Raw genomic sequence first — 24,928 nt, 5'->3', positions numbered from 1 at the left:
ATGAAATATACTATATCACGGTGCAGGTAGGATGTCTCCTTAACCTTTTGGAAAGGTGTAGAAAATTCTTGCTTGTCAGCTACTTATAAAGCCTTATATCCTTGTTTCCTGGATTATTTTCTGTGTTATGTGAATGTCCACATGATGTTAATAGATTCTCCTTGTTAAAATGCTGACAAGGTCAATGAATTTGAGAGGCTGTACATGGAATCCTTCCTTTGGAGACTCTCAATGCACACAATCATATTAAAGATTCTGAAACATGTAAATAAACTTGTTTTATTATGAAGTCTTTTTGTGGGGCCAATACCTATTGCCATCTGTAGTTAGGTCTTGGAAAATAGTGTCTTACAGCCAACCTAAATCCACAAACTCCTATACCAATAAGTATCCTGTGTTCAAGGGTCTTTGTCTTCACAAAGGTGAAGTGCCATTCAGTGTGTCCTCAGACATGGATATTGCAAGAAGAATCTGAAAGTATGCACATCAGGTGTTGGGTTTGGAGGGCTGGAGCCCCTCTGCTATTCAGTGGTTTAAAAAATGCAGAACTTGGGGTATAGTCATTTACAGCTCTTTGTCTTTTTGTGCCTTCTGGAGTGAGGCCTTCTGCTTGGGTTCCCTTGGTCCCAGCCCAGCTCAGCATGGGGTACCCATGTGTATTGGTGGAAATTGATTTTTGATTCTCTTAAGACAAACCTCTCCCTCACTTCACCTACCTCTTGGAGGTCTTGCCGCCCCTCTGTACAGGTGAGAGGGTGAGACAATTGTGACGGAATACACAGAGCTTCTGCTCAGCAGCCAAGAGGCCTGGGTTCAAGTCCTGGTGCTGTGTGACCTTGGGAGAGTTAACCATGGAGTAGCGGGTGAGAGCATGGGCTTTGGTGTCAGATACACTCAGCCCTTCCACTTCCTTGCTGTGTGATCATGGGCACATCACTTCACCTTCCTACATCTCAGTTTCCTTACCTATCAAATGGGGATAATAGTAACACCCACCTCACTTTCTCCTTGTTATGAAAAGGAAATAAAATAATGCATGTCAAGTACAATATCTGAAACATTCTAGGCACCTGGCAGATGTCATCTGTCATGTTATTTAATTCAGCCTGATTCCATCTGGGTTTGAGGAAAACTCCTAACTTCTCATTGAGGATCACATAGAATCTTAAAAGTGAAAAAGAGTTTTGTGAATTCTTGGATACAAAGGAATTCTAGGCAGTATTTTTCATTACTACCCTTGATGCTCCTTCATCACTGTTGGCTGGGCAGGGCAGGGTGTGGGGATCATACCTGCCTCCAACCCTGTTCTCAGGCAGAACCATTTCTCCGTTACAGAACATTGGCAAAAAGATGTCCTGCCAGCAATTCATTGCCAACTTGGACCAGCTGAATGATGGCCAAGACTTTGCCAAAGATCTGCTGAAGGTAAAACCTGTTAAGGGTTCCTATCCCCTGAAATGTACCTGGAGCAGGTGGGGAGGAGAGAGGTCTCTGCTCTACTACATCCTGACAGTCTGGATTTAAAAAAAAACCAAAAAACAAAAAACCCCTCTAGATCGGGGGCACATGGGTCATTCAGTTGGTTAGGTGTCTGATTCTTGATTTCAGCTTAGGTTGTGATCTCAGGGCTGTGAGATTGAGCCCTGCTTTGGGCTCCACACTCAGCAAGGAGACTGCCAAAGATTCTCTCTCTCCCTTTCCTTCTGCCCCTCCGCTCCTCAAATAAATACATAAATCTTAAAAAAAAGTAATCTCTACATGGAACATAGTACTCGAACTCATGACCCCAAGATCCCTGACTGAGCCAGCCAGGCCCTTCCGAAAGTCTATGTTTTTAATACTGGGGTCAGGGCCACCATGACTTCGGGATAGAGTTAGTGACCATCCAGTTCAACATTTGACTGTTACCTGTTACCAGTTCGACATTTAACTGTTACCTGTTCCTGAGTTAGACAGAGGGGTACACTTTATGAGATTTGTTTTAACACTCCATTCTCTTCATTGCTGTCACAGTAACCCTCAAAGCTACCAACAGTTGTCATAGCTGCCACTGCCGTCACCAGCACCTTTATCTCTACCACCACCATCACTACAAATGTCATTGTCATCACCACAGGGGAAAACTCACTCATTTCTCCAACATCACCAGGAATTATGGGATTCTAGTTTTCCCCTAAAGCTGAAGCTCAGGGTGGAACTCTGGCCTTTTAGGCCTGGTCAGTTCTCTGCTTTGGAGGAAGAGGAGCAGGTTTTTTAGGGGGTAAATGAGGAGTTCAGTTTTATTTTTTATTTTTATATTTTAAAGATTTATTTAAGAGAGTGCGAGAGTGAGCAGGAAGAGGGGCAGAAGGAGAGGGAGAGAGAGAATCTTTTTTTTAAAAATTTTTAAAAATTTATTTATTTGACAGAGAGAGATCACAAGTAGGCAGAGAGGCAGGCAGAGAGAGAGAGGAAGGAAAGCAGGCTCCCTGCTGAGCAGAGAGCCCCATGTGGGGCTCTATCCCAGGACCCTGGGATCATGACCTGAGCCGAAGGTAGAGGCTTTAACCCATTGAGCCACCCAGGTGCCCCGGAGAGAGAGAATCTTAAGCAGGCTTCACACCCAGCACAGAGCCTGATGCAGGGTTTGATCTTACCACCCTGAGATCATGACCTGAGCTGAAATCAAGAGTCAGATACTCAACTGACTGAGCCACCCAAGTGTCCTGATGAGTTCAGTTTCAGATAGTGAGTTTGAAGGATATGATGATACCAGGAAGGGAGTTCGATAGTGGGTCTGCAGGCCAAAAAATAGGACATTGTCTCTGTCACTCTTCTTATAATTATCTTCTTTACCATCCAGAAGGACTTCTTAAGAATGTATTTGTAAGTGAGACTAAATAATCCCAGTCCCAACACCCACCTATCCTCTTCTCCCCATCTACCCATTTACCCAACCTCACATGCCCCAATCCTTTTATCCATTCACCTACCCAGAAAATCATTCGCCTGTCCCTCCCCTCACACATTCACCCATTTCCCCACCCATCCACCTACCCACCAACCTATCTACCCAACTCTTCCTCAAATCTATACACCCATTCATCTAAACAACCATCTACCCACCCAACCCATCCCTCGTTCATTCGCCCATCCAACAGTTGTGAATCAAACATTTATTTTGTCCCACTGACTAGAAAGTTGCTTCCTCACTGCAACCACATTACTAAAGGTAGATGGAGATTTCTCTGACTCTTCATCTGAACTCCTCTCTTTCTCTTTTCCTCTGTCCTAGACCCTTTACAACTCTATCAAGAACGAAAAGCTGGAATGGGCCATGTGAGTAGTACCCATGGGCACAGGTATAGGGAAAGTGAATCACTGGGAAGGAGAAGGGGGAGTGGCTGACGGTGCCTGGAGGACACTCCTGTCACTCTCCATGGTGCTGATTTCTCCCAAACCACAGCTCTGGTGACCCCTGTCCAGCTGGCCAGCACCAGGTGTTAAGTTCCCCTTAGGGTACATTTTCTGTCTTGATAAAAAGTGTACAATGTTAAACTTGTATGGAATTAATTAAACTGTGACTTTAGTTTCATGATGTCTACAACTTATTCTCTGTACTGGGGATATTGGCACTATTCCAATGATGATAGCTCTTCCCGTTTTGGGAGGTAGGCAGACAGGAGGCACGAATCCCCCTATAACACTAAGAATATGACCATATTTATGTAGTGACTTCTCTTGGCAGTAGAGAGAGGTGGTTGTCTGCCAACTTCTTCCCCTGCAAAGGCAGTGAGACCTGGAGGTGCCCAGCCATCTGGAAAGAGGTGTGGTGACCTTGCTGGGTCAGGAGACTGAGAGGCTTCTGGGGAAAGTGGCTGCCCCAGCCTCCTGTGCTCCCCAAGGCAACCTTGGTCTTTGGGTTCATGTAGAGGTCACACATGTAAGGATTGTTAGGAAGCCCAACAACCCTGGGAAGAGCTGACATTTTCTCCCAGGGCTCTAATGGGGAACCTAAACTTTAGGGTCCTCATCTACTGGCCCAGGGCCAGCTCAGACAGTGTCTGTGGGGCTTGGGCAGCCACTTCAGTCTGGCTATGGGTCACAGCTCCCTGGGACTGGGCTTTCAGGGTTGGAAAGAGGAGAAGAAAGACCAGGAATAAAATTAGTAAGGTCTCCACCTTTGTAGTCAGTGGTAAGGATTAGAGAGGACTTGGAGGCCAAGAATCAGAGCTCAGAGGACATGGGTCAGAATTGAAGAGTGAGGGGACAGATCAAAGATCTGGATCTGTGATCTGGAATCAGAACCTTCTTATCTCTGCTCATTACCTCTGACTCTTTCCTAAAGATGGGTTGGTGGGGGAGAGAACATGTCCATGTGGGGCTAAGGCTTCCATGGAGATGGTGCTCAGGCCTAGCATTTTCCTAGTGATGAGGACGAGCTGAGGAAATCACTGTCTGAGCTGGTGGATGACAAGTTTGGGACAGGCACCAAGAAAGTGACACGGATCTTGGATGGTGGCAACCCCTTCCTGGATATCCCGCAGGCTCTCAGCGCTACCACCTACAAGCATGGTGTGCTGACTCGGAAGACTCACGCCGACATGGATGGCAAGAGGAGTGGGTGTCAGGCGGGGGAAGGGGCATGGGGAGGGATGCTAGTTCAGGGGAGAGGTTCTGGCTCCCATAGTCACTGCTCTAGGGATGCACACCCTGGTAGACATGCAGGGGCATGCAGGGGAGGAGATATCGGGCTGCATAGTTGTGGCTGCACTACCCATACCCCCATCCCTAGCACCCCGTGGAAGGCGTGGCTGGAAGAAATTCTACGCGGTGCTCAAAGGGACCATCCTGTATCTACAGAAGGTGAGAGACTGCCCCAGAGCCCTTACCCAGGAAGGGTCAGTGCTGTCCTTCAACCGGCCCCTGTCTAGTGGTGCCCAGAGTGTCCCTGGCAGGACCTGGGGCTTAGGCAGATGCTGAGTCCTTCCCTCATTAAAGCCTGACTCGGGCTCACAGAGCTTCGGGTTTTCAGGGAGGAATCTTTCAAATACCAGGGCTCAGAAGATACACAGTGGAAGCTCTGAGCCTTGGGACAAATCAGGCTGTGGAGAGGAGTGGCTGGTGGGCTTTGTTGGGGTGGGCATGGTACCACAGTGTCAAGAGCTAAAGAATGGAGGGAGGGGAGGGACAGGGGTGGGAGCACGAGGGAGGGCTCGCGAGGATGGAGGAAGTGTGGGTTAGCGAACCCAAGCCTGGTGATGACAGAGGCTTGCCTGCCCCCGGCCCACTTGTCCAGGATGAGTACAGGCCTGACAAAGCTCTGTCCGAGGGCGACCTGAAGAATGCCATTCGCGTGCACCATGCTCTGGCCACCAGGGCCTCTGACTACAGCAAGAAGTCCAATGTGCTCAAGCTGAAGACAGCTGACTGGAGGGTCTTCCTCTTCCAGGCACCGTAAGTAGGAATGGGAGGCCCTCCCTCCCACCCTGCAGTCAGGGCCTACAGCCTTGACTGACTGCACCCTGCTCCTCACCCGCCTTAGGTGAGGTGCTGTCGGCTTGCCTCATGTCAGCCATAAGAGTGAGTGTGTCAGCCATAAGAGTGAGTGTGTTTGCGTGGCACAGACTGTCCCCTGAAGTACAGGTTCTCAAGTGTGGGCCTATCAGCATCTCCTGGAAACACGTTAGAAATGCAGTTTTTCTGGCCCCACATAGACCTACTGAATCAGCAGCTGCGGGGCTGGGCCAGCAGTTGTGTTCTAACAGGCCAAACATTCTGGTGCACACTGAAGTCCCTACATCAGGGCAAATGGGGTCGTAATGAATCCTCCCTCACTGTAAATCGGGGTGGGGAAACGAATGGGAAAGACTCGGCTTACAGTGTCCCCGGAAGGCCTTCCCTCCACTCCTCTAAATCCTATTCTGTGACTTGAGATTGGAGTTTCATATGTCAGAGGAGCTTAAAAGCAGAGAGGCTGGTAGAGGACCTCTCAGGATGGGAGTGGGCATTGTGGGTGAGGTAGTGGGGCAGGGGCCAGAGGCCTGAGTGGGGATACCCCTTGCCTGTTTCTAGGATCCACTGATACAGGGATCAGTCTGGGCCCATTGACCCATGACTGTTAACTCTGGACCTAGAGAACTTTCTTTCCACGTGAAAATCTAGGTCTTAACCCAGAAGCTGGGACAGAGGCGAGCTCCCTACACAGACTTGACCGGACCCACCCAGCCCCCATTCTGCCATCCCCCCTTACTCCTTTGTCCCCCTTTGTGAAAGGAGTGACTCCCACCCTGTGCCAGGATAGCAGTGGGTCCTGGGTGCTGGGTAGGGGACAGGGAGTCCTATTGTGAGGAGCTGGTACCCTCTTCCTTCTCCTCCTGTCCCCAGGAGCAAGGAAGAAATGCTGTCCTGGATCCTTAGGATCAACCTGGTAGCTGCCATCTTCTCGGCCCCCTCCTTCCCTGCTGCTGTCAGCTCCATGAAGAAGTTCTGTCGGCCCCTGCTGCCCTCCTGCACCACTCGCCTCTGCCAGGTATGATCTCCTGGGACCCCAACACCACCTCCTCAGGCTGCGTCCAGCACCTCTCCCCACTGCCACCATTCAGCAGTCTCTACCTCATCTCCTATATGGTGCCTGGTCTTGGGCTAAGAGACAGGGTGAAGAGACAGATCTTCTCCATCCCCGTTGCACCCCATGCCCATTTACAGATAGGAAGACTGAGGCCACCCTCAGTGGGGTGGATAATACAGGCACCACACAGAGGCCTGCATTCTTCTCTGCCAATGGTGTAATAGCCTGTTGATGTCATTGTGGGTCTTGGGCATGGTGCATGTCTGAGCTTGGATGTGAGAGACTGTATGTGTCACAGGGAGACAGGCTGGGTCCTCATCTAGGGCTCTTTTGCTCTTCTTACTTACCCTGAATTATTTTATTGGTAATCCTAAAAAACCTCTTGCTCATCAGTACTTGAGTTTTTCAGAGGTTTTCTGGAGAGGAGAGGATACATGGTGGAGCACCCCTTGGGAGGCGGAGGGCAGGAGGAGCTCCATACTTCCTGTCTTTGTCAGGGCCTCTTTCATAGCGGGCCCTTGTCTTGGGTCTGTCCGCTCAGCCCCTCAGCGACAGCTTCTGCCCAGAGTCCCTGTGCGTGTGCAGATGGTGCCCCCTCCACACAGCCCACGCATGCATTTACCATATGGGGACTCGTGTGCACATGTGCATGCACACCTGCTGGGTACACACCCCCCCACCGCACACATGCATCACACATGCGCACACACACGCAGCTCGTTGCCCACACAGAACCAAGTAGTCTGCCTGTACTTTGGTGGGTGAGACGTATGCATACACTTGTCCCTGAGTGACAGTGTCTCTGACTGTCTGCGTGTGATGCTGGGACTTTGACCATCACGTGTGCCTGGGCAAGAATCCAAGAGAATGTGTGCCTCATATGGAGCCAAGCGTAGCCATGGCCAGACTGTCCCTTGGTCCACTGTGTTTGTGTGTGCATGTGTGAGTCCATATGAACCAGTGTGGGATGTTGGTTCTGGTGGGATGGTGTGTCTGTGTCAGGTGTCTGTGTGGGCCTTCTAGTGTGAGGGTCTCTCATCTCCCGAGTCTGCTGTGGATTTATTTAGGAGGGCTGATGCCAGTGAAAGCAAGGTGGGAAGGAGGAGGGTGGAGGACCACTCCCTTAGGTCCCCCACATACTTGATGACACTGGCCAGGCCTCAGTTTTCCTTTGTGGAAGCAGATCCAGCATGACAGGTGCAGACTCACGTCTATGACTTCTTGAGAGTGGGACCTCATAGTCCGGGGCTTGTCTTTGTAGGAGGAGCAGCTGCGTTCTCATGAGAATAAGTTGAGGCAGGTGACTGCGGAGCTGGCTGAGCACAGGTGTCACCCCATTGAGAAGGGCGTCAAGTCCAAGGAGGCTGAGGAGAACCGGCTGAAGGAGCACTATCTCACTTTTGAGGTGGGTTCTACTTGGGCGCTATTGCGAAGGACAGGGCTGGGGCAGAAGGAGGAAGCCAGCTCTCCTCCTTCTCCTGTCACCAATATCATTCTGCAGCCGGGGGCTCCTGGTTTGAGGGTTCTCCACTTTGGGAGCTCCCCTGAGCCAGTCATGAGCCACGCAGGGCCTCCTGTGGGCCGGCCTGTGCAGTCTGGCTGCCAGTTGTTCATCAAACAGTTGTGCCTCACTTGTGTCTTTCAAAGAGCACAAGTTGGCCCCCACTCTTCTCAAGACCCTCCTCACTTCCACACCTCCTGTCGGAGGCAGGCCCCTGGCCAGGGCGGCCTCCGCCATTAAAAGATGGCGCCTGGCTAGTTGCCAGGTTAGGATTGCCTCGTGAGACTAAGCGGAACGCCCAAAGAGGAAGTAAACAGCATTGGTGGCTAGCGAAGTTGTTCGTTTAGGTGCACAGCCTGATTCGCTCCCTCCTGTACCCTGCTCGCTGATTGGTCATGTAAACGTATATAAGTGTGTAGACTTGTGGAAATAAAGAGAGAGAAGATGCATCCGAACTGGGGCTTCTTGTCATCCTGTGGGTCGAGGGCGATAACCCCCCACCACGACCCAGCCTCTTGGAGAGCTGTTACAACAAAACCATAAACAGCTCAAGCCCACCTGCGCGACCCATCCCACTTTTGTCTCCCTTTCCTCTTCCACAGATATTTATCAGGCACAGCAACTAAGTTCTCCCTCCCCTCCATCTTGCCTCTCTCTGGTCCCCACCCTGATTCTGCCTCCTGATGCTCTGTAAATGGAGCTGATGGAGCATCTCCTTCATCAGGTGAACGAGAGGGGGCCAGCCTCAGGGAGGGAGGCAGGAACCACTGGTCTCTTTTGGACTGGGCTTTGTATTGATCTGCTTGGGGTGGGTGTGGACCATATAGAGGCTTAGATGGAACCTTTGGGGCAGGAAAGGCAGTAAGTCACCGATCTCAGTCTCTGCATTTCTACATTTATTTTCTGCTGAAGCGTGAGGAAGAGAGGAGAGTTCCCAGGGAAGATCCTGACCTTTCAAAAAATAAAGTGGTACAGCTTTCAAAATCTTCTCAGATCCACTCTCTCTGCAATGTTTAAAAAGAAAAAAAAAGGGATGACAAAAACTACAGTGGACTGATCTCTTGCCAGTTGTCAGCATGATTCCCTTGTACTGATTGATTTAATCCTCATGTCAACTCTGTTGAAATGGGTTTTTATCTGCATTTTATAGATGGGAAAATTGAGGCTTGGAGAGGGCAGACCACTTCTTTGAGGCGACGGTTAAGAAGTGTAGGAACCAGGATCCTAGCCCAAATGACTGAGTGTGACTCTGGCATTCTGGTCTTTCTCACTTACCCTGGCTGAACTGGGGGAGTATGGAGGGAGGGGAGGTGAAGCCCAACAGTGAAGGGTCTTTCTGTTCATGTGGCAGAGTTGTGTGAGAACAGTGTCTTCTCACTGTTTGTCATTGCTTCTTCTAGGACCTCAGCCTCTTCTGACTGTGGTGAGGGCTGGAAGCTCAGAGTCAGGCCCTCAGTTATAGTCAGCCAAATTTCCCTCCTAAATGTTTACCTATTTATAACACTTTTTTTTTTTTTTGAGAGAGAGGGGTGGGGGAAGGGGCAGAGGGAGAGAGACAATTTTTTAAAAAATTTAAATTCAATTAGCCAACATATAGTACATTATTAGTTTTAGATGTAGAGTTCACTAATTCATCAGTTTTGTATAACACCCACTGTTTATCACGTCATGTGCAATCCTAATGCCTGTCACCCAGTACCCCATGCCCCCACCCACCCCCCTGAGAGAGAGAGAATCTTAAGCAGGCTCCACATCTAGCATGGAGCCCAACACAGGGATGGATCTCACAACCCTGAGATCATGACCTGAGCTGAAATCAAGAGTCCAATGGTTCATGACTGAGCCACCTAGCACCTCCCCACCCCAGGTTTATAATACTTTAAATAGCTCATGAATGTACTTCTCTGTTTGTTACTCACCAGCAGTGGACACTCCTGAATGTTTTAATCACCAATATGATAGCTTTAGTAAGGGGTATCTCATTGCCATTTTAATTTGAATTAAAAATTCTTTAATTGTGCAGGGCACCTGGCTGGCTCAGTTGGTTGAGCATCTGCCTTGGGCTCAGGTCATGATCCTGGGGCCCTGGGTCAGCGGGGAGACTACTTCTCCCTCTCATCCCTGCTCATGTTCTCTATCTCTGTCTCTCTCTTTCAAATAAATAAATAAATAAAATCTTAAAAAATTAAAAAATAAAATTTATCATGTTAACCATTTTTAAATGTGTAGTTCAGTAGTATTAAGCCTACTCACACTGTTGTACAACCAATCTCCAGAACTTTTTCATCTTCCCAAACGGAAACTCTATACCCATCAAAGAGCAACTCTTCTCCAACTCCCCCTGCCCCATCCTTGGCAAACACTGTTGTAGTTTCTGTCTCTGCAGATTCCTCTAGTTACTGCATATTAGTGGAATAATATAGAATTTGTGTTTTTGTGGCTGGCTTATGCTCAAGTTTATCGATGTTGCAGCATGTGTTAGAATTTCCTTCCTTTTTAAGGCGGAATACTATTCCATTGTATGTAGATACCACATCTTATCTTTTCATCTGCTGCTGGACATTTGGGTTGCTTTCATCTTTTGGCTTTTGTAAATAGTGTTGTTATGAACTTGGGTATGCACATATTTCTGAAACCTGCCTTAAATTCTTTTGGGTATATACTCAGAAGTGGTACTGCTGGAGTACAAGGCAATATTATTTTTAATGCTGAAGAACAACCATACTGTTTCCTTTTTTGGAAAAAAATATTTATTTATTTATTAGAGTATGGCAGAGAGAGAGAAGGAGAGAGAGGATTTCAAGCAGACTTCCCAGTGAGCGATGAGCCCTGTGGAGGGCTCCATCTCATTGACCCTGGGATCATGACCTGAACCAAAACCAAGAGCCACCAGGCACCCCAGACTGTTTCCTATGGCGGTAGGCCACGGTTCCCACCAGCAGCACATGAGGGTTCTAATCTTCCTACACCTTCACCAACACTCATTCTCTGACTTTTCTCTGATAGTAGGTGTTCCAATAGGTGTGAGAGGGTATCTCTTTGTGGTTTTGAGGTGCATTTCCCTGATGACAAGTTGTGTTGAATGCCATTTTATGAGCTTATTGACTATTTGTATGTCTTCTTTGGGTTGTATTTCTGTTGTTGAATTGTAGGAGTTTTTCATATATTCTTGATAGTAGACCCTTATCAGAGGATTTGCAAATATTTTTTTCCACTCTGTGGATTGCCTTTTCACTCTATTGATTGTCCTTTGATACACAAAGATTTTTAAAAAATTTAAAAAAAAGATTTTTTTTTAAAGATTTCATTTAGGGCACTTTTACCTTTATTTTAAAGATTATTTTTTATTATTTATGAGAGAGAGAAAGAGAACACAAGCAGGGGGCGGGGCAAAGGGAGAGGGAGAAGCAGACTCCCCACTGAAGCAGGGAGCCTGATGGGGGTGGGTCAATCCAAGACCCTGGGATCATGACTTGAGCTGAAGACAAACCCTTAACTGACTGAGCCACCCAGGCACCCTGATACATAAGAGTTTTAAATTTTATAATCTCATCTGTCAACTTTTATTTTGGTTATTTGTACTTTTGCTGTCATACTCATCATTGCCCCTTAACTTTTAAAATTAGGAGTTAAAGTTCTGTGTATGCCCCTTGCCTATTTTTTAATTGGATTGTTTATCTCCTTTTTATTGATTTGTGAGAGCACTCTGAATAATAAGGAAATTAGTCTTTTGTTACATAAGGTCCAAATACTTTCTTTTTTTGCATTTTCTTGTTTGTCCTTTGACTTTGTTTTTGGCCTTTCTCTGCCTTTTTTCTAGAAAAGCCGTTATGAGACCTATATCCACCTCCTGGCTGTGAAAATCAAAGTGGGCTCAGACGACCTGGAGCGGATTGAGGCCCGACTGGCCACTCTGGAAGGGGACGATCCTTCTCTGCGCAAGACACATTCAAGCCCCGCCCTCAGTCAGGGCCACGGGACTATGACTGGCAGCAGAGTTACAAAGGATACCACAGGGCCTGACACTTAGCTGGTGTGGATGGGCAGGCCCCAGAGGCAGGCAAATGTCCCTAGAGGGGTCAGTGAGCACAATTCCAGCCAGGGGCCACTCGTGCCAGCTCCAGGCAGTTGACAGGCAGCCAGAGGGGTGTGGAGAGCCCTGTGGCCCAGGGAGATGGAGATATTCTTTGTGGCACTGATCTTCTTGCTTTCTGGGGTTGAACTGGGTCTCAGACCTTCTCTCCAGCCCTCACATTCCTCTCTACCACCAACCCTCATTGTCTAGGCCAGTTGTGTGCATGCTCTAGCGATGATCTCACTGGAGGAGAAGGAAGGGCAGCTGGCTTTGTAGGCCCTCCTCCCCTTCTCACAAGTTCCTTCCCTCAGCTCTCTTGTTCCCAAGGGCAGGTCTGGACTCCAGCTGTCAGCTTGGGTCTCCACCTGTTCTCATCCACCTTCCTCAGACTTGAACAGCAGCAGGTCTGTGGACCACCGGCACCATCCTGCCCACGTCACCCACCCCGTAGCTTCTGGAACCACGCCCTGTTCTCCTGCCTCCCTTTGCAATAATCCAGGACCTGGGCCTGCTCTCTTGATGTCAAGCTGTCTACTCATGTGTGTGTCCACCTCACCTTCCATTCATGGAGGCCACTCCTACTTTCTTTTATATGGACAAAAATGTATATATATAAGAATTATATATATATATAAGGAACCCTTTAAAGATGATTTTGGCATTGATATCAAGATGAAATAAGATGAAGGAAAGCCTATTTCAGAACTCTACCTGTTAGTGAGAAAGGCTGTTACCTGGCCCCTTGGTGGCCCAGACACTCTGGGAGAGAAGGTGCTGACCTTCTCTCACTCCCTTTTCTCCTCTTCCGGCTGACCTGTGACTTACACTGCTCTTACAGTTGATGTTTGGAATAAATAGACAGCGTGTGTGTGTGTGTATGCTACCCCATCTGTCCCATGGGCATTCTGGGGTGTTAGTGGGATGGGACCATGGCCTTGTTTATATTTTGGTCTTTATGTTGGTGCTGCCAGGTCTCTGAGCTCCAGAGGTGGCCTCTTTTACAGACCTACTGCTCCCAGAATAAAAGACACTCTGCCTTGCAAACAGCCACTTGTCAACAAGCCCAAAGATGTTTGGTGGAGGAAGGTTATGGAAGCCATTAATTCCTGGTCTTGGGGAAAGGTGGAGTAAGAAGTTGCTGATTGGTTTTTAAGCTGATATTTCTTTCACTCTTCCAGTGACTCAGAAATGCTAGTTAAGGACATGCCTGAGAAGGATGGAAAACTCTGCCATGTGATGATCAGCCTAGTATCTTGTAAACCCTGAATTCCTCAGACGGACCAGCGGTGGAGGTGGTGGGCCTTCAGTGAGCTATGATGAGCAGGTCCTTTATACTTTTAAAATAGATTAGTTTGGGCAGCATTTTGATATGTGGTAACATATTGAGTTAGTGGCAAGGTTGGGTTATCTTAATAAGTACCTAACATGTACAAGCACGCTCACATTTGATACAAGGTATGTATGAGTCTGTGGAAATATATAGTGATTTAAATCCAGATTATTTAATTTGGATTAGCTAATGTGTATTTTATACCCAAACCATCTGGGCCCTTCGTTTTGCTGAGGGGAAGTAAGTGTTCATTTAAATGAACTTGAAAGAGCAATGTAACATAACAGAGCTCTCTGTACTTTCTCCATGCTGGCTCAAAGGTCTTTGATTTTGGGGGTCAACTTCCCACCCTCCACCTCATGAGGGTGGGTGAGTGAAAGCAGAGGAGCAAGTTTCTGTCTGCTGCAGACAGGCTTCCCTGAGCACTAGTGATGTCTCCCATCAGTAAAAAAAATCTTTAGTTCATTTTCTTAATTGTATAATTATTTATTGTAAATTATATACATGTACTACTGTACTAAAATATTATGTACATTATAAAACATACACAAAAATAGAAATTTAAAAAGATGAGATGAAAATAAACCTAATGAAAGTTCTAATATATTTTTTCCTGCATTCTAATGGACCATCATATTTCCCCCAACTTCCGCCCGGAATATGCCCATTTTCCAGGACTGTCCAAATCCAGGGGCTGGAGGACCGCGGGTGAGATGCTATTAAGTGGTTTGCGCCACCTGGTGGTCCTGGGAAGTGGCTGTGGGCTCAGGGACTTCTGGGGGCTGACCCTTGACCACAGTGTTTCTTCAACCTTCATTTTCTTATTCATTGAAGGTCACTAGTGCTGCACACTGCGCTAGGTGCTGAGGATAGTGCGGTGAGAAAAGGACTGAGCAGCTCTCTGTCCACATGGGGCTCACAGTCTAGTGGAGAAGGGACAGGCAGTCACCATTACCATTTGGAACCCTGGGAGCACTGGGGAGAAAGCCAAAACTGACCTGGCAGAGAGAGAAGAAAGGACTGGAGTGGAGAAGAAGACTCTGATTCAGGAAGCCACCTGAATGTCCTGAATGCTCCTGGAGGGCAGGGTGGTAGCAGGAAAGTCCCTTAATAGGGCTATACCTCTTCCTGATGGGCCACACTAAGGACATCTCAAGGCAGAAATTTGAGAAACAGAGGGGGAAATGAGCCTCTCTGGCCACATCTCTCCCAGGTCCCATTCATACCTGTGAAATGAATGGGGGGTGAATTCCATTAGGTTCTGGCCTTAGACTCCTGGTGGGTGTTTTAGGATCCAGAGCAGAAAACCAAACTACCAAACTATTCAATACAACTACCTGGGGTCATAAAAAGTCCAGGGGAGGTTCACCAAGACATCAGTCACAATTATTGAGGTCCACATAGAGGTCAGGTGGGTTCACTGGAGTCAGAGGTGGTTTCTAACTGAAAATTTAGAAGGTAACAGCAACTCAGAGCCCTCAGAAGGGTCAAATTTGACCCTGAGGGTTTGTGAAAAGGTCAATGGGTTCACCAAGAAGTCATTCACAATTATTGGGGTTCACATAGAGGTCAGAAGTCATATAGAGGAATTATTGGCTGTCAGAAAATTTTAAAGCCAACAGTAAACTAACTCAGAGCTAGCAAAGGGATCTGGATGAGATCACAAGATGGGGCCTGGGAGAGATCAGTGATTTGCAGGTTTATATACCATCTAGTTCACTCTTTCCTTTGTTTCTTTGTAACAGGTGCTTTTTTCCCCCAGCACCCCCACAGTGAACACAATGACTTTAGTTCTTTACTTTTCCTCATCACCTCCGTTTCATCCAGCTTTTGCCATTCTGTGATTCAAGAATGCAAAGCACAGGATACCATCATCATCAAATTAACCATTAATAGGCATCATGTGCCAGAAGCATTCCTGGGTGCTTTATATATAATCTCCACAACAATCCTTTGAGGTAGGTGTCAGCATCACCACTTTACAGCTGAGGAAACAGCAGCCTAGAGAAGTCACACCGCCAAGGAGGGCAGAGCTGGAACTGGAGTTCAACTCCTCTCAACCTTAAGCCTCTCCGGCCCTCCCATTTGTAGGTCTCTAAACTGACCACACACATTCTAGGGGCATCTGTGCATGCGCACACTCAAGTCAACCACCTGAGACCTCTGGATAGAAGACTCCCTTGTGTCTGGCTAGAGCATAAGGGTTCCTGGCACTGGGCACTGGTTTAATAAATGAGTCAACGAGGGAAAAGGCTTCTTAACCCTGGACCTCCATCTGCCTTCTCTATGCCTTCATCAGGGACTGCAGGTTTAGACAGGCCCTGGCTCTGAGGGGCTATAAAGCTGGGAGAAGCACAACACCCTGTGGGCTTACAAGCTGCAGCAGCTGTGGTCTTCCTGGCAGCCAAGGGTACCCATTATGCCATCTTGCATGTCCGGGCTTTGCCTGTGACATGCCTGAGGCTGCAAGGGTCATCTTGCCTCAGCTGCCCTAGTGCCAACCCCACAAGCCTTCCCTTCTCACCCACATAGGCCGGAAATTGCTGCCTCAGTGCAGTCCCAGTAGCTCCAGGGTAGGAACTGGGCCAGGGTTCTGAGACTGAGCTCAAAGCAGAGTAATATGCATCAGCCCCTTGGACAGGTTCCCTGGCAGGTAGGGGGGATACCTTGTGAATATTCTTGGAAAAGGGAGGAGGATTGCAGCCTGTCCTAGGGGCTGAAGCCAGGTAGATTGGAGGGACTGTCTTTTCCTCCCTGGGACTACCCTGGCCCTCTCCAGTCTCCACACCGGCATCCATCCATCTCCACCCAGGTCCTCCTTGTCTTCTCTCCCCACCAGGGGGCTAGGCACACACAGTCAAACATGAGTTATTTCTGATTTTATTTATAATATAAAAATGTTCAAGTGTCAACAGTCAGGTGTTTGGACATTTCAGGGCAGGGTTCCCATTTGTTTGTTTGGTGTATTTTTTGTTTTTGTGGTTTTTTTTTTTTTTGAAACAATTACTTTTTTGACAAATTAGCAGTGGACCCAGTTTTGCGGGGGTGGGGAGGACAGGGCTGGAGAGGGAGTGGAAGTCGTAGGTGGCTTGGGGTCTGGAAGAAATGGTGTTAACTTTATTGCTAAAAGGGGAATCAAATACACTGTGGAGTGGCTCTTCTTGGTCCCAGCGTGACCATGCATCCAATCTAAAGAATCTGAAATGCAAAGGACATGCAGGCATAAAATAGAAAAGACAACCTGTAAACGAAGGTGCTGCAGAGGACGGAAGGGCATCCTGGAGGCCACTGGGAGGAGGAGCCGGAAAGTTGGGGCCCTGGAAGAGCTGCCCCCTCCCTGGAGCCAGGACTGTCGGGAAGATCTCTGTCTCAGTGCCCCCTCCCTTAGCAGCTGTAAGGAACAGGGAGGCCCTCTCCCCATTCTGGTTGCTGTCGCTGGGCCTTAAGTCTCCCCCTGAATGTTACCTGACCCCAGCTCTAGCTCCTAGCCTAGATCCCTGCCTTCTCTTCAGGGGGTCGGGAACTCAAGATCTGCCTGGGGGCAAAGCTGCTACTGTTCTCATTTTCTTCCTCAGGGCCAGTCCCCTCCCCGCCCCCACCAGCACCCAGCAGCCTCTTCTTTGCCAGCTTCCTCTTACCCCTGCCAGCTTGGGATCCTACATTCCCCTAACCCCCACCCCACAACCCGACTTCTCTCCAGGAGCCCCAGATTAGCGTACAGCAAAAGGCACCACAATATAGGTTTCTATTAAAGAGTCAAAAAATTGGCCCATCTCTCTTTTTTTTTGTTGTTTCTTTTTTTTTTTCCGAAGCTGTAAATCAGGATGTTACATATAAATAGTTTCCCTATAAAAACGTCTTTGCCGTTAGCTAGTATTATAAGAGAATTTTTGCTAAAATGAAAATAAAACATTTTGTTATACCTTTTTCCTTTTATAGAAAATAAAAATATTTTTATTTCTTTTTTTCCTCCTTTTTCTCTCCAGGCGGTGGTCTCTGTCCTCCTTAAAGACAGTGGGGCAGGCGAGGCGGAGGGGGCGGCGGGCGGCGGGGGCCCCTAGAGGGGCGCCGAGTCCTGCTTGCCCCGCGGGGGCGGCCCGCGGCTGTGTCTGCTGCTGGCCCGCGTGCTGTGGCTGTCCAGGGAGTAGTAAGTCCTGCTGTCGGCCGCCGGGCACAGCGGCGGCGAGTCCGAGCGCAGCGCGTCGTGAGCGCCGCGCAGGCCGAGAAAAGGCGTGCTCTCGGCCGCCAGCGCCCCGTCCGCGTCGTCGTCCGAGGCAGAAGCCGAGCCGCCACCAGAGCCGCTGCTCAGCGATAGCGAGTCCCGCGCTGCGCGTGCGCGCTGCGCCGCCAGCCCGTTGAGGCGCGAGCGGCGCCAGCGCCGGGGCCCCGCCGACGTCCTGCGGGACGCGCCGCGAGCGCGCGGCCGCGGCGGTGGCGGGGGCGCGCACTCCTGCGTGGTCTCGTACTCGTCGTCCTCCGGGATGCGGAAGGGGCTGGCGGGCAGGCTGCCCAGGCTGCCGCCCAGCGCGCAGGCCCCGCGCCTTGGCCCCGGCCCCGCCGCGGGGTAGTAGTAGCTGTCGTAGCTGCGCTGCATGTCCGCGCCCGGCCCGGGCCCCGGGCCGGGGGGCGCCGGCTGCCGCAGTAGCGGCTGCTGCTCCGCCAGGCGGTAGCTGATGGGCGCGGCCGGCGGCAGCGACACTGCGTGCGCCGAGTTGGGGGACGTGATCTCAAAAGTCGGCACCTGCGTGGCCAGCGAGTAGTGGAAGTCCACGGGAGACAGGCGCGCGGGCGTGGTCAGTGCCGACACGTACCTGCGGGGAAAGGCAGAGGCATGGGCAGGGGGCTACGGGGTAGGGTTGAAGGGGTGGATCCCGACGGAAAGAAGCGGTCTTGCCTGGGACTCAGCGGCTAGGAATCATGGTGGCCCTCCTTACTGTCCTTAAGCAATTTCCTTAACCTCTACCAGGCTCAGTTGCCTTATCTGTTAAGTGGGGATAACCACAATGCTCATTCCATGGCGTCGCTGGGATGATTCCATAAATGTATCAAATGGAATGCCAGTTCCTGCTTGGTGATCCTCCCCAATGATCCTTCCGTGTGGGGGATGCGCATAGTCACCAGGATTTCTGGATGGTTACTTTGGGTCAGGCTCAGATTGGAGCATTTTACAATGTATTATCTCATCTAACACAGCAATACTCTAAGACCCTCAGTTTAGTTCCATGCTGCACATGAGGAAAACTAAGACTCAAAACATTTAAGTGACCTGCTCAGGATTCACGAAATCAGGAAGTGGTAGAGCTGGGATTTGAACCGACGCCAGGCAGGAACCAGGACTTACACTTCAGTGCTCTCAGAGTCCCCATTACTCTTTTTTTGAATTGCCTCACTTACCTCTCCACCCTCCCTCACAGGTACATCAAATTAGCTACCATTCCCCAACTCCTGGAACACACCCTGTGCCCTGCTCTACCCCATTCTGGGCCTGGTTGTTCTCTCTGGTCATTACCGGACTCCAGGGCCCCTCCTTCACGGTATGCAGTTTTCCAGAGCAATCTTTTACTGTCACCGTTTTGCTTAAGGAGGCCGTTCCTGCTTACCCATTCAAGGCCCCCATTATAAGCAGAGCCCAGGGCCATGGCCATTTACCTGCCCAGCCTACCTGTTCAGAGCCAGCTCCACTCTCCCTACAGCTCACCCTGGCTCCGGGCACCTCACTCACTAGCCATGTCCTGAAACTGGATGTTGGAAAAGCTCAGAGTGCTTCCCTTGCCTGAAGTGCTCTTCTTGTCTCTACGTCCCAACCATTTCATAAGTCCTACTTCGACTGAAAACAACAGCTGCACCTAGTGTAGCTGGGTAGGAGGCAGAGGGCTTCGTGAATATGATCTCTGATGGCCTTCTCAGGAACCATGCATGGTAGGTACTGTTTTTCATGACTTACAGCTGAGGAAACAAGGTACAGGGGTGACCAACCTCTCCAAATCACACAGGTGGTGGAGTTAGGCTTTGAAGGGTTGGTCTGAGAAACCTGGCTGCTTCCTAGAGCCTGGAGTCAGACTGGGTCTCTGCCCTGGTAGGATGGCCTGTGCTAAGCATGTTCCTTAGGTGGTTGTGAGCTTCAGTAGTTTGTGTCTGTGGCTCGGAGTTCCTCTGGTGCAAGAACCAGGTGGGCCATCTGTGGGTCCCCAGGCAGGTCTGCTCAGCGAGGACTGGCACAGAGCAGGCTAAGTTAGAGCAAGAGAACACTTCCTCTCCCTCTACTCCAGCTCTGAGTTCCAGAGTTCCCCCTTGCTAAGGGCCACTGGAGGGCAGAACAAGGTGGAGGGCTGGCCTCCTGTGACTCCTGGCATGGAGTCAGGGAAGAAGGGGGAGTTTCCTGGTTCACACTCTATCCAATGCTTGGAAACTCAATGGTGTCTTGATCCCTCGGCCTTGTTGCTGATATTGCCAGGGCCTGTAGTCTTTAGTGGCTTGTGCCCAGCCTGCACTGCTCAGTCTCCTTGCAGACAGCCTCCCCTCCCACCCTCCAATCTGCTCCATTTTGGTGTCTTTCTGTTCCCACTGGGCCATGGAGCCTCTGGGTGACACCAGGGTAGGGTCACCATATGTTCTGGTTTGTCTGGAACAGCCTCTGTTCCTGATTTTCTAGTGCAATTAATTATTAACATCCCCTTCTACTTTGAAAAGTGTCCTAGTAGGACAATTAAACTAGACAGTCACTCCACACCAGGGTCCATTGGCTCAGCTGTAGTCCCAGTCTGTCATGAACATGTTGACAACCCTGAGCAGATCACTGAACCTCTCAGGGACCTTGCTGGCCAAGCTGAAATATGGACCTGAGAATCTCTGGAGTGTGTCTGAGTTGCTGTAAGGGTCAGCCCTGGGCCAGTGGTGCCAGTTCTCTGGCCAGGGTGGGGCAGAGGCATGAGGCAGGAACTGACCTCTCGCTATGTGGGGAGTCATGCAGGGAGTCTACGGAGTCATGGTAAGGTGGCACGGCTGCCCCGCGCCGCTCTTCCAGGCTGTAGGCTGCTGCCCGCCGTGCCCGGGCCTCCACACATGCCGGGCTGTTGCACTTGCTGGTGCCCACTGAAGACAGCATGATGCCTGATTGTGAGTCGGAGGTCAGGCTTTCAGAACGTTCCAGGCTCCACGTGTGGCTCTCATGCCTGAAGAAGGCGGGTGGAGGAGAGGTGAGGGATCAGGAAGGGGCCCGACGGCCCAGCAGGTGTGGTCCAAGGGCCCGCCCCCTCCCTGGTTCTTATTGCATTTCAGGCACCCTCAGCTCACCGCCCTTCTCCACTCTGAGCTGTAGTGTCACACCATGATCTAGGGGGGAGGGAGGGCCAAGTGACCTGTGGATGGGTGGGCTGCCATGTGCACGAGCCTCTTCTTTTCCTCTGTGCCACCATCCTCCCCCTAGCCTCGGCCCGGGGCTCCCTGTGTGGGATGCTTCCACTCCCATGGTCCTTGGCCACCTATGTCAGGAGCGCAGACCTCGTGGCCAATACCTGGGGGCCCTGCCTAGTCCATGCTACTCCCCAGGAAAGAAGGCCAGCTATGGTATTTCTTGAGCTCCATGGACCTTTGTGCTTGGAAGGGCAGACCTCCCCACTCTAAAGGAAAGGAAGCTACGGGGAACTAGGTTCATATGAGCAAACCCAAGAGAGGGAATCAAATAGGTGTGGGTGTTTGAATGAGGAGGCACTTAACGCCGGATAACGTGATGCCAACACTCAGTGTCAGGTGGGAGCCCAGGGATGCTGTTGTTCCTCTGGGGTCAGTTTAGACTGGAAAAGGGAAGCTGGGCCACGGAGGATCTGGATGAATGTTTGCTGGTGGGTTCTGGTCTGAGGTGCTCCACCTCCTGCCTCTGACTCTGAGGGACCCTCAACATAGAGCTGAGCCTGGCTGGGGGGTTTCTCTGTGTGTCCCCAGGCAGATGTGCACCTGGCCAGTGCCCACCTGTGGCTGGAGGTGGGGGTGGCCGTGGAACAGTGGTGAGAAGGAGAACAGGAGTGGCTCCCAGAAAAGGTGGTCTCGGTTTCCCTCCGGATGACGTGGTCCGTGGCTGGGACATTCTTGGAGATGTACTGCAATAGACACAGTTGGGTGGGAGTTAGTGATGGGTCACTGGGTTGGCCCTCCTTCCTGGTGGGGATGGGGAAGTGACACACTCAGTTTCAGGCTGGGGAATGGTCCGCTGGGTGAGGGACTTGGTGTTAGGGCAGCGAAGGCCCCAGCAAATCAATGCCTTGAGGAAGTGGGCAAAGCAAGGCCAGTCGTCCTGGTGAGGCTAGGTAAGCAGGCAAGGCTGAGCGTGGTGGGGGCCTGCTGCTGCCCTGCCCTGGCCTGGCAGGGCACAGGACAAGGCTGGCTCTCCAGTGAGGGCTCCAAGGGGGTTCTGGGAACACCACTCACATCTGCCATCTGGATCTCCTCGGGGTCCAGCCGGGGGTGGCTGGGCCCATTGGCTAAGCTCCGGTTCTGGTGGGCAGGGCACATGTTCTGCCGGAGGTGATTGTGCATCTGCTTTCGCTGTTTTCTGCATAGAAGAAGGGGGTGTTAGCCTGGTGTGCCCCCCACAGTGAGGATGACATTCCCGAGCTGGCCCTCCAGGGGAACTCTTCTAGCCGTTGGCCCCATGATGCCGGGGCAGTCCTGCTACTGCTTTCAGCCCGGACACCACGCCCCTGCCGCCTCCACTGTCATCACCAGCCTCAATTCGGCAACACTTGAGCCCAGCGGTTCTGAGCTTTGGCTCTGCTGAGAGACTAGAACCCCACCACTTCCCAGCTGTGTAATCCTGGGCCAGTTACTTACTCTCGCCACTTTGCACTTTCCTCATCGTAAACTGGGTGACCCCTAACCCAGTGCAAAGTCCACTGAGAATTAAGAGCTGATAAAATACTCAAGCACTGGTCTATTCATTCATTCACTCGCTCTCTCTTGGGTTTTTACTATGTGCGAGATGCTGTTTTGCAACAGAGAAGGCAACGGACACAATCCCTCCCTACCCTTATGGAGGGCCAGTAGGGGAGGCAGATAATAGACACATAAACAAATTAATGAGCAAGGTACTTTCAGTCAAGTGCACTGAGGACAGAAGACAATCGGAGCTGTGGTCAGAGGCTCGTGGAACTACTTTACTGTGGCCATATTAAGTGCCCAGTACCTCTGTTCTGTAAAGATCAAGCCCAGTCAAGTCATTCCCCCACTGAACACCCTCCACGGGCCCTTGCTCACGACCCTCCCTCTGCACCCCAGTGTACTGTGTCCTTGGAGGGCTTGCTCCTGCCCCTCTCCAGTGCCGGCCTCCTCTGGCCTCTGTGGCCCTGCACGTGTACTCCGACTCCCCACTGGAACGCACTCAGCCTCCTCACCTGCTAGCTCCTGCTCTTCTCCCCGGCTCAGCCTAAAAGCTCCTTCCTCAGGGAAACCCTTCTTGGGCTCCAGCTGAGGTTAGGCACCCCTGAAATGTATCCTGTTACACTGGACACCTTGCTTAGAGCACTGGCCATGCGCCTGTGGAGGGCCTGGTAGCCAGCAGGCATCGAATGAAAGTTTGTCCAAGAAATGCATAAATGCACTGCTGGTTAGAATAGGGGTTTGCCCCCTCACCCCAGTTCTTGATCTCAGTTTTCCTTTCTGGGCCCAGTCTCCTCTGGGCACTTTGACCCTTAACTCCCAAGGCTGGCAGGGCCTTAGATCCCACAGATAGGCACAGCAGGAATCAAGATGGAGGGACTCAGTACCCTAAATAGTGGTTATGCCCAGACCCTTGCTTTCCAGATAAGAATGGACAGGACACACCTACCATTTTTTCTGTACTACATCACTCTACAGATGTCATGAGCTCCATTATCATTCACAGGATAAACCCAGGACCCTTAGCTTGGGGTTCAGTGCCCTATGGTACCATCTGATTTCCAGTCATCTCCTTAGACTCATGCCTCTCTTTTTGCTGACCCCAGGCCTTGGCTCCAACTAATCTGGGCTGTTCATGCTCTAGGAAGCAGATCCTTTCCAGCATTTGTCTGTCAGCTCCCGCTATTCTCTGGGAACTGCCCTAGTCCCCTTCTTGCACCCTCTTCCCTTTCCCTGAGGTTCTGCCCTCATGTTTCCTCTGCCCAGAGGTGACCTGGTCCCATCTTCTCTGTGTTCTAGCCTAGACCTCTCCCATGTGGGACTAGACAGTGCCTCCTGAGGCCTCTTTGGCCCCTGGGAATATAGCCTTCCTTTCTGTGCTTGCCTACCCCCAATTCTGCCCCTGTGGTGCCTTCTTGACAGGCCAGATTCTCCTTCACATCTGTCCTCCACATGTGTCCTCCATGGTACTACTAGGATTGTTCCTACTTTATCGATGAGGACTAAGAGAGGTCCATCAGTTTGCTCAGGGTCATGGGACATGGGAGAGCTGAATTCGAACCCGGATCTGTGCTTTTGATGAGTCTATGCACTCCCCTGGGGCCAGTCTCTTCCACCCTCTCTGCTTCTGCTTCTTGGCCTAGCCCTTTGGCCCTGCATCAGCTACAGAGGCTCCTGAAGAGGCTGTTGGGGCATAGGAGGGTTAGGGGGAGGAAGAGAGACAGTCCTCACAAAGGCCATCCTGGAGGCACTGGCCTGAGTGTCTGACACTCACTTGGTCTTGCAGTAGGCGACAACGCAGACAATGCCCACCACCAGCAGAGCCACGCAGATGCCGGTGATAGTCAGGACCCTCTTCTGGTACAGCTCCTCGGCTTCTGCAGAGGCAGAGAAAGAGGAGGTGAGGGGGAAGGGCAGGAGGCAGATCTGTGGGGACAGTGATGCAGAGATACCCCCCCTCCCTACCACCAAAGCTTCAGGCTCCCTCTAGTTCAGGGCCTCCCAGCTCCTTTGCATCTCCTCCTTTCCCAGCTAGCCCCTCCCTCCTGAGTTGCCTTCTGTTGTCCCGAAGTCTACCCATCCATGGATCTGGTCCCAAGGGACTACCCCTGAATTCACCTTCCCAAACCATACACCCTGCCCAGAGCGCATGAATGACAAATGCAGGCAGATGGGGGTGGATGGGACGCAGGTGAAATTCCAAATGCCACAGGGGAGGGCAACCCAGCTTGACCAGCAACCTTGCCCTCCTCCACAATGGCCTGGTGGCTTCAAAGAGCCTGGATGGGTGGGGGAGAGCTGTTCTTCACAGCAGCATACCGTGGACCCCGGGCAAAGGCCTGGCTTGCCATTTCAGCTTTGCCAAGAAGCTGGAGAGGACTTATCCTGGGCTGGTGACAGGACATCCGACCCAGAGGGTGGACCCAGACGGATGCCAGGAGCAGGGACAGAGCAGACCAGACCCAGGGAATGGGGCATGGAGAGAAAGGCCTTGGTTTGTCCCTGGGCCTGGATAGCACATGGCCGTGGCCCACTCGAGCCTTTCCCTTTGCTTTCCAGAAGCCCATGAAGGCAGCAGAACCCCTGGTGCCCTGTTTTCGG

At 50.9% G+C, this 24,928-nt stretch overlaps 2 protein-coding genes across 6 annotated transcripts in view; one reads left to right on the top strand and one right to left on the bottom strand.

Annotated features, from left to right (window-relative positions):
- The window catches only part of PSD2 (pleckstrin and Sec7 domain containing 2), a 57,463-nt gene extending 41,224 nt beyond the window's left edge, over positions 1-16,239 (top strand). Inside the window, exons 8-15 of one of the 2 annotated variants that reach the window (XM_004744818.3) lie at positions 1,335-1,425; positions 3,275-3,318; positions 4,409-4,599; positions 4,775-4,845; positions 5,279-5,436; positions 6,367-6,511; positions 7,812-7,955; positions 11,872-16,239. In XM_004744818.3, the coding sequence (XP_004744875.2) occupies positions 1,335-1,425; positions 3,275-3,318; positions 4,409-4,599; positions 4,775-4,845; positions 5,279-5,436; positions 6,367-6,511; positions 7,812-7,955; positions 11,872-12,081 (1,054 nt within the window). In that variant the 3' untranslated portion in view covers positions 12,082-16,239. The remainder of the gene's footprint in view (positions 1-1,334; positions 1,426-3,274; positions 3,319-4,408; positions 4,600-4,774; positions 4,846-5,278; positions 5,437-6,366; positions 6,512-7,811; positions 7,956-11,871) is intronic. The other variant, XM_004744820.3, reaches the window with a different exon arrangement.
- Positions 16,240-16,320: 81 nt separating this feature from the next.
- NRG2 (neuregulin 2) overlaps positions 16,321-24,928 on the bottom strand; it is a 174,535-nt gene continuing 165,927 nt past the window's right edge. For all 4 annotated transcript variants that reach the window (XM_045075423.1, XM_045075422.1, XM_045075424.1 and 1 more), the window contains 5 exons: positions 24,102-24,204; positions 21,881-22,004; positions 21,425-21,552; positions 20,401-20,628; positions 16,321-18,267 (listed from right to left, as the gene is read on the bottom strand). In XM_045075423.1, coding sequence (XP_044931358.1) covers positions 17,514-18,267; positions 20,401-20,628; positions 21,425-21,552; positions 21,881-22,004; positions 24,102-24,204 — 1,337 coding nt within the window. In that variant the 3' untranslated portion in view covers positions 16,321-17,513. The remainder of the gene's footprint in view (positions 18,268-20,400; positions 20,629-21,424; positions 21,553-21,880; positions 22,005-24,101; positions 24,205-24,928) is intronic.

Source organism: Mustela putorius, unplaced genomic scaffold, assembly GCF_011764305.1.
Source record: "Mustela putorius furo isolate JIRA1106 unplaced genomic scaffold, ASM1176430v1.1 tig00000145_pilon_pilon_pilon, whole genome shotgun sequence".
NCBI lineage: Eukaryota > Metazoa > Chordata > Mammalia > Carnivora > Mustelidae > Mustela > Mustela putorius.
The sequence above is the reverse complement of the archived record's forward strand: the minus strand, read 5'-3'. Positions and strand labels throughout refer to the sequence as shown.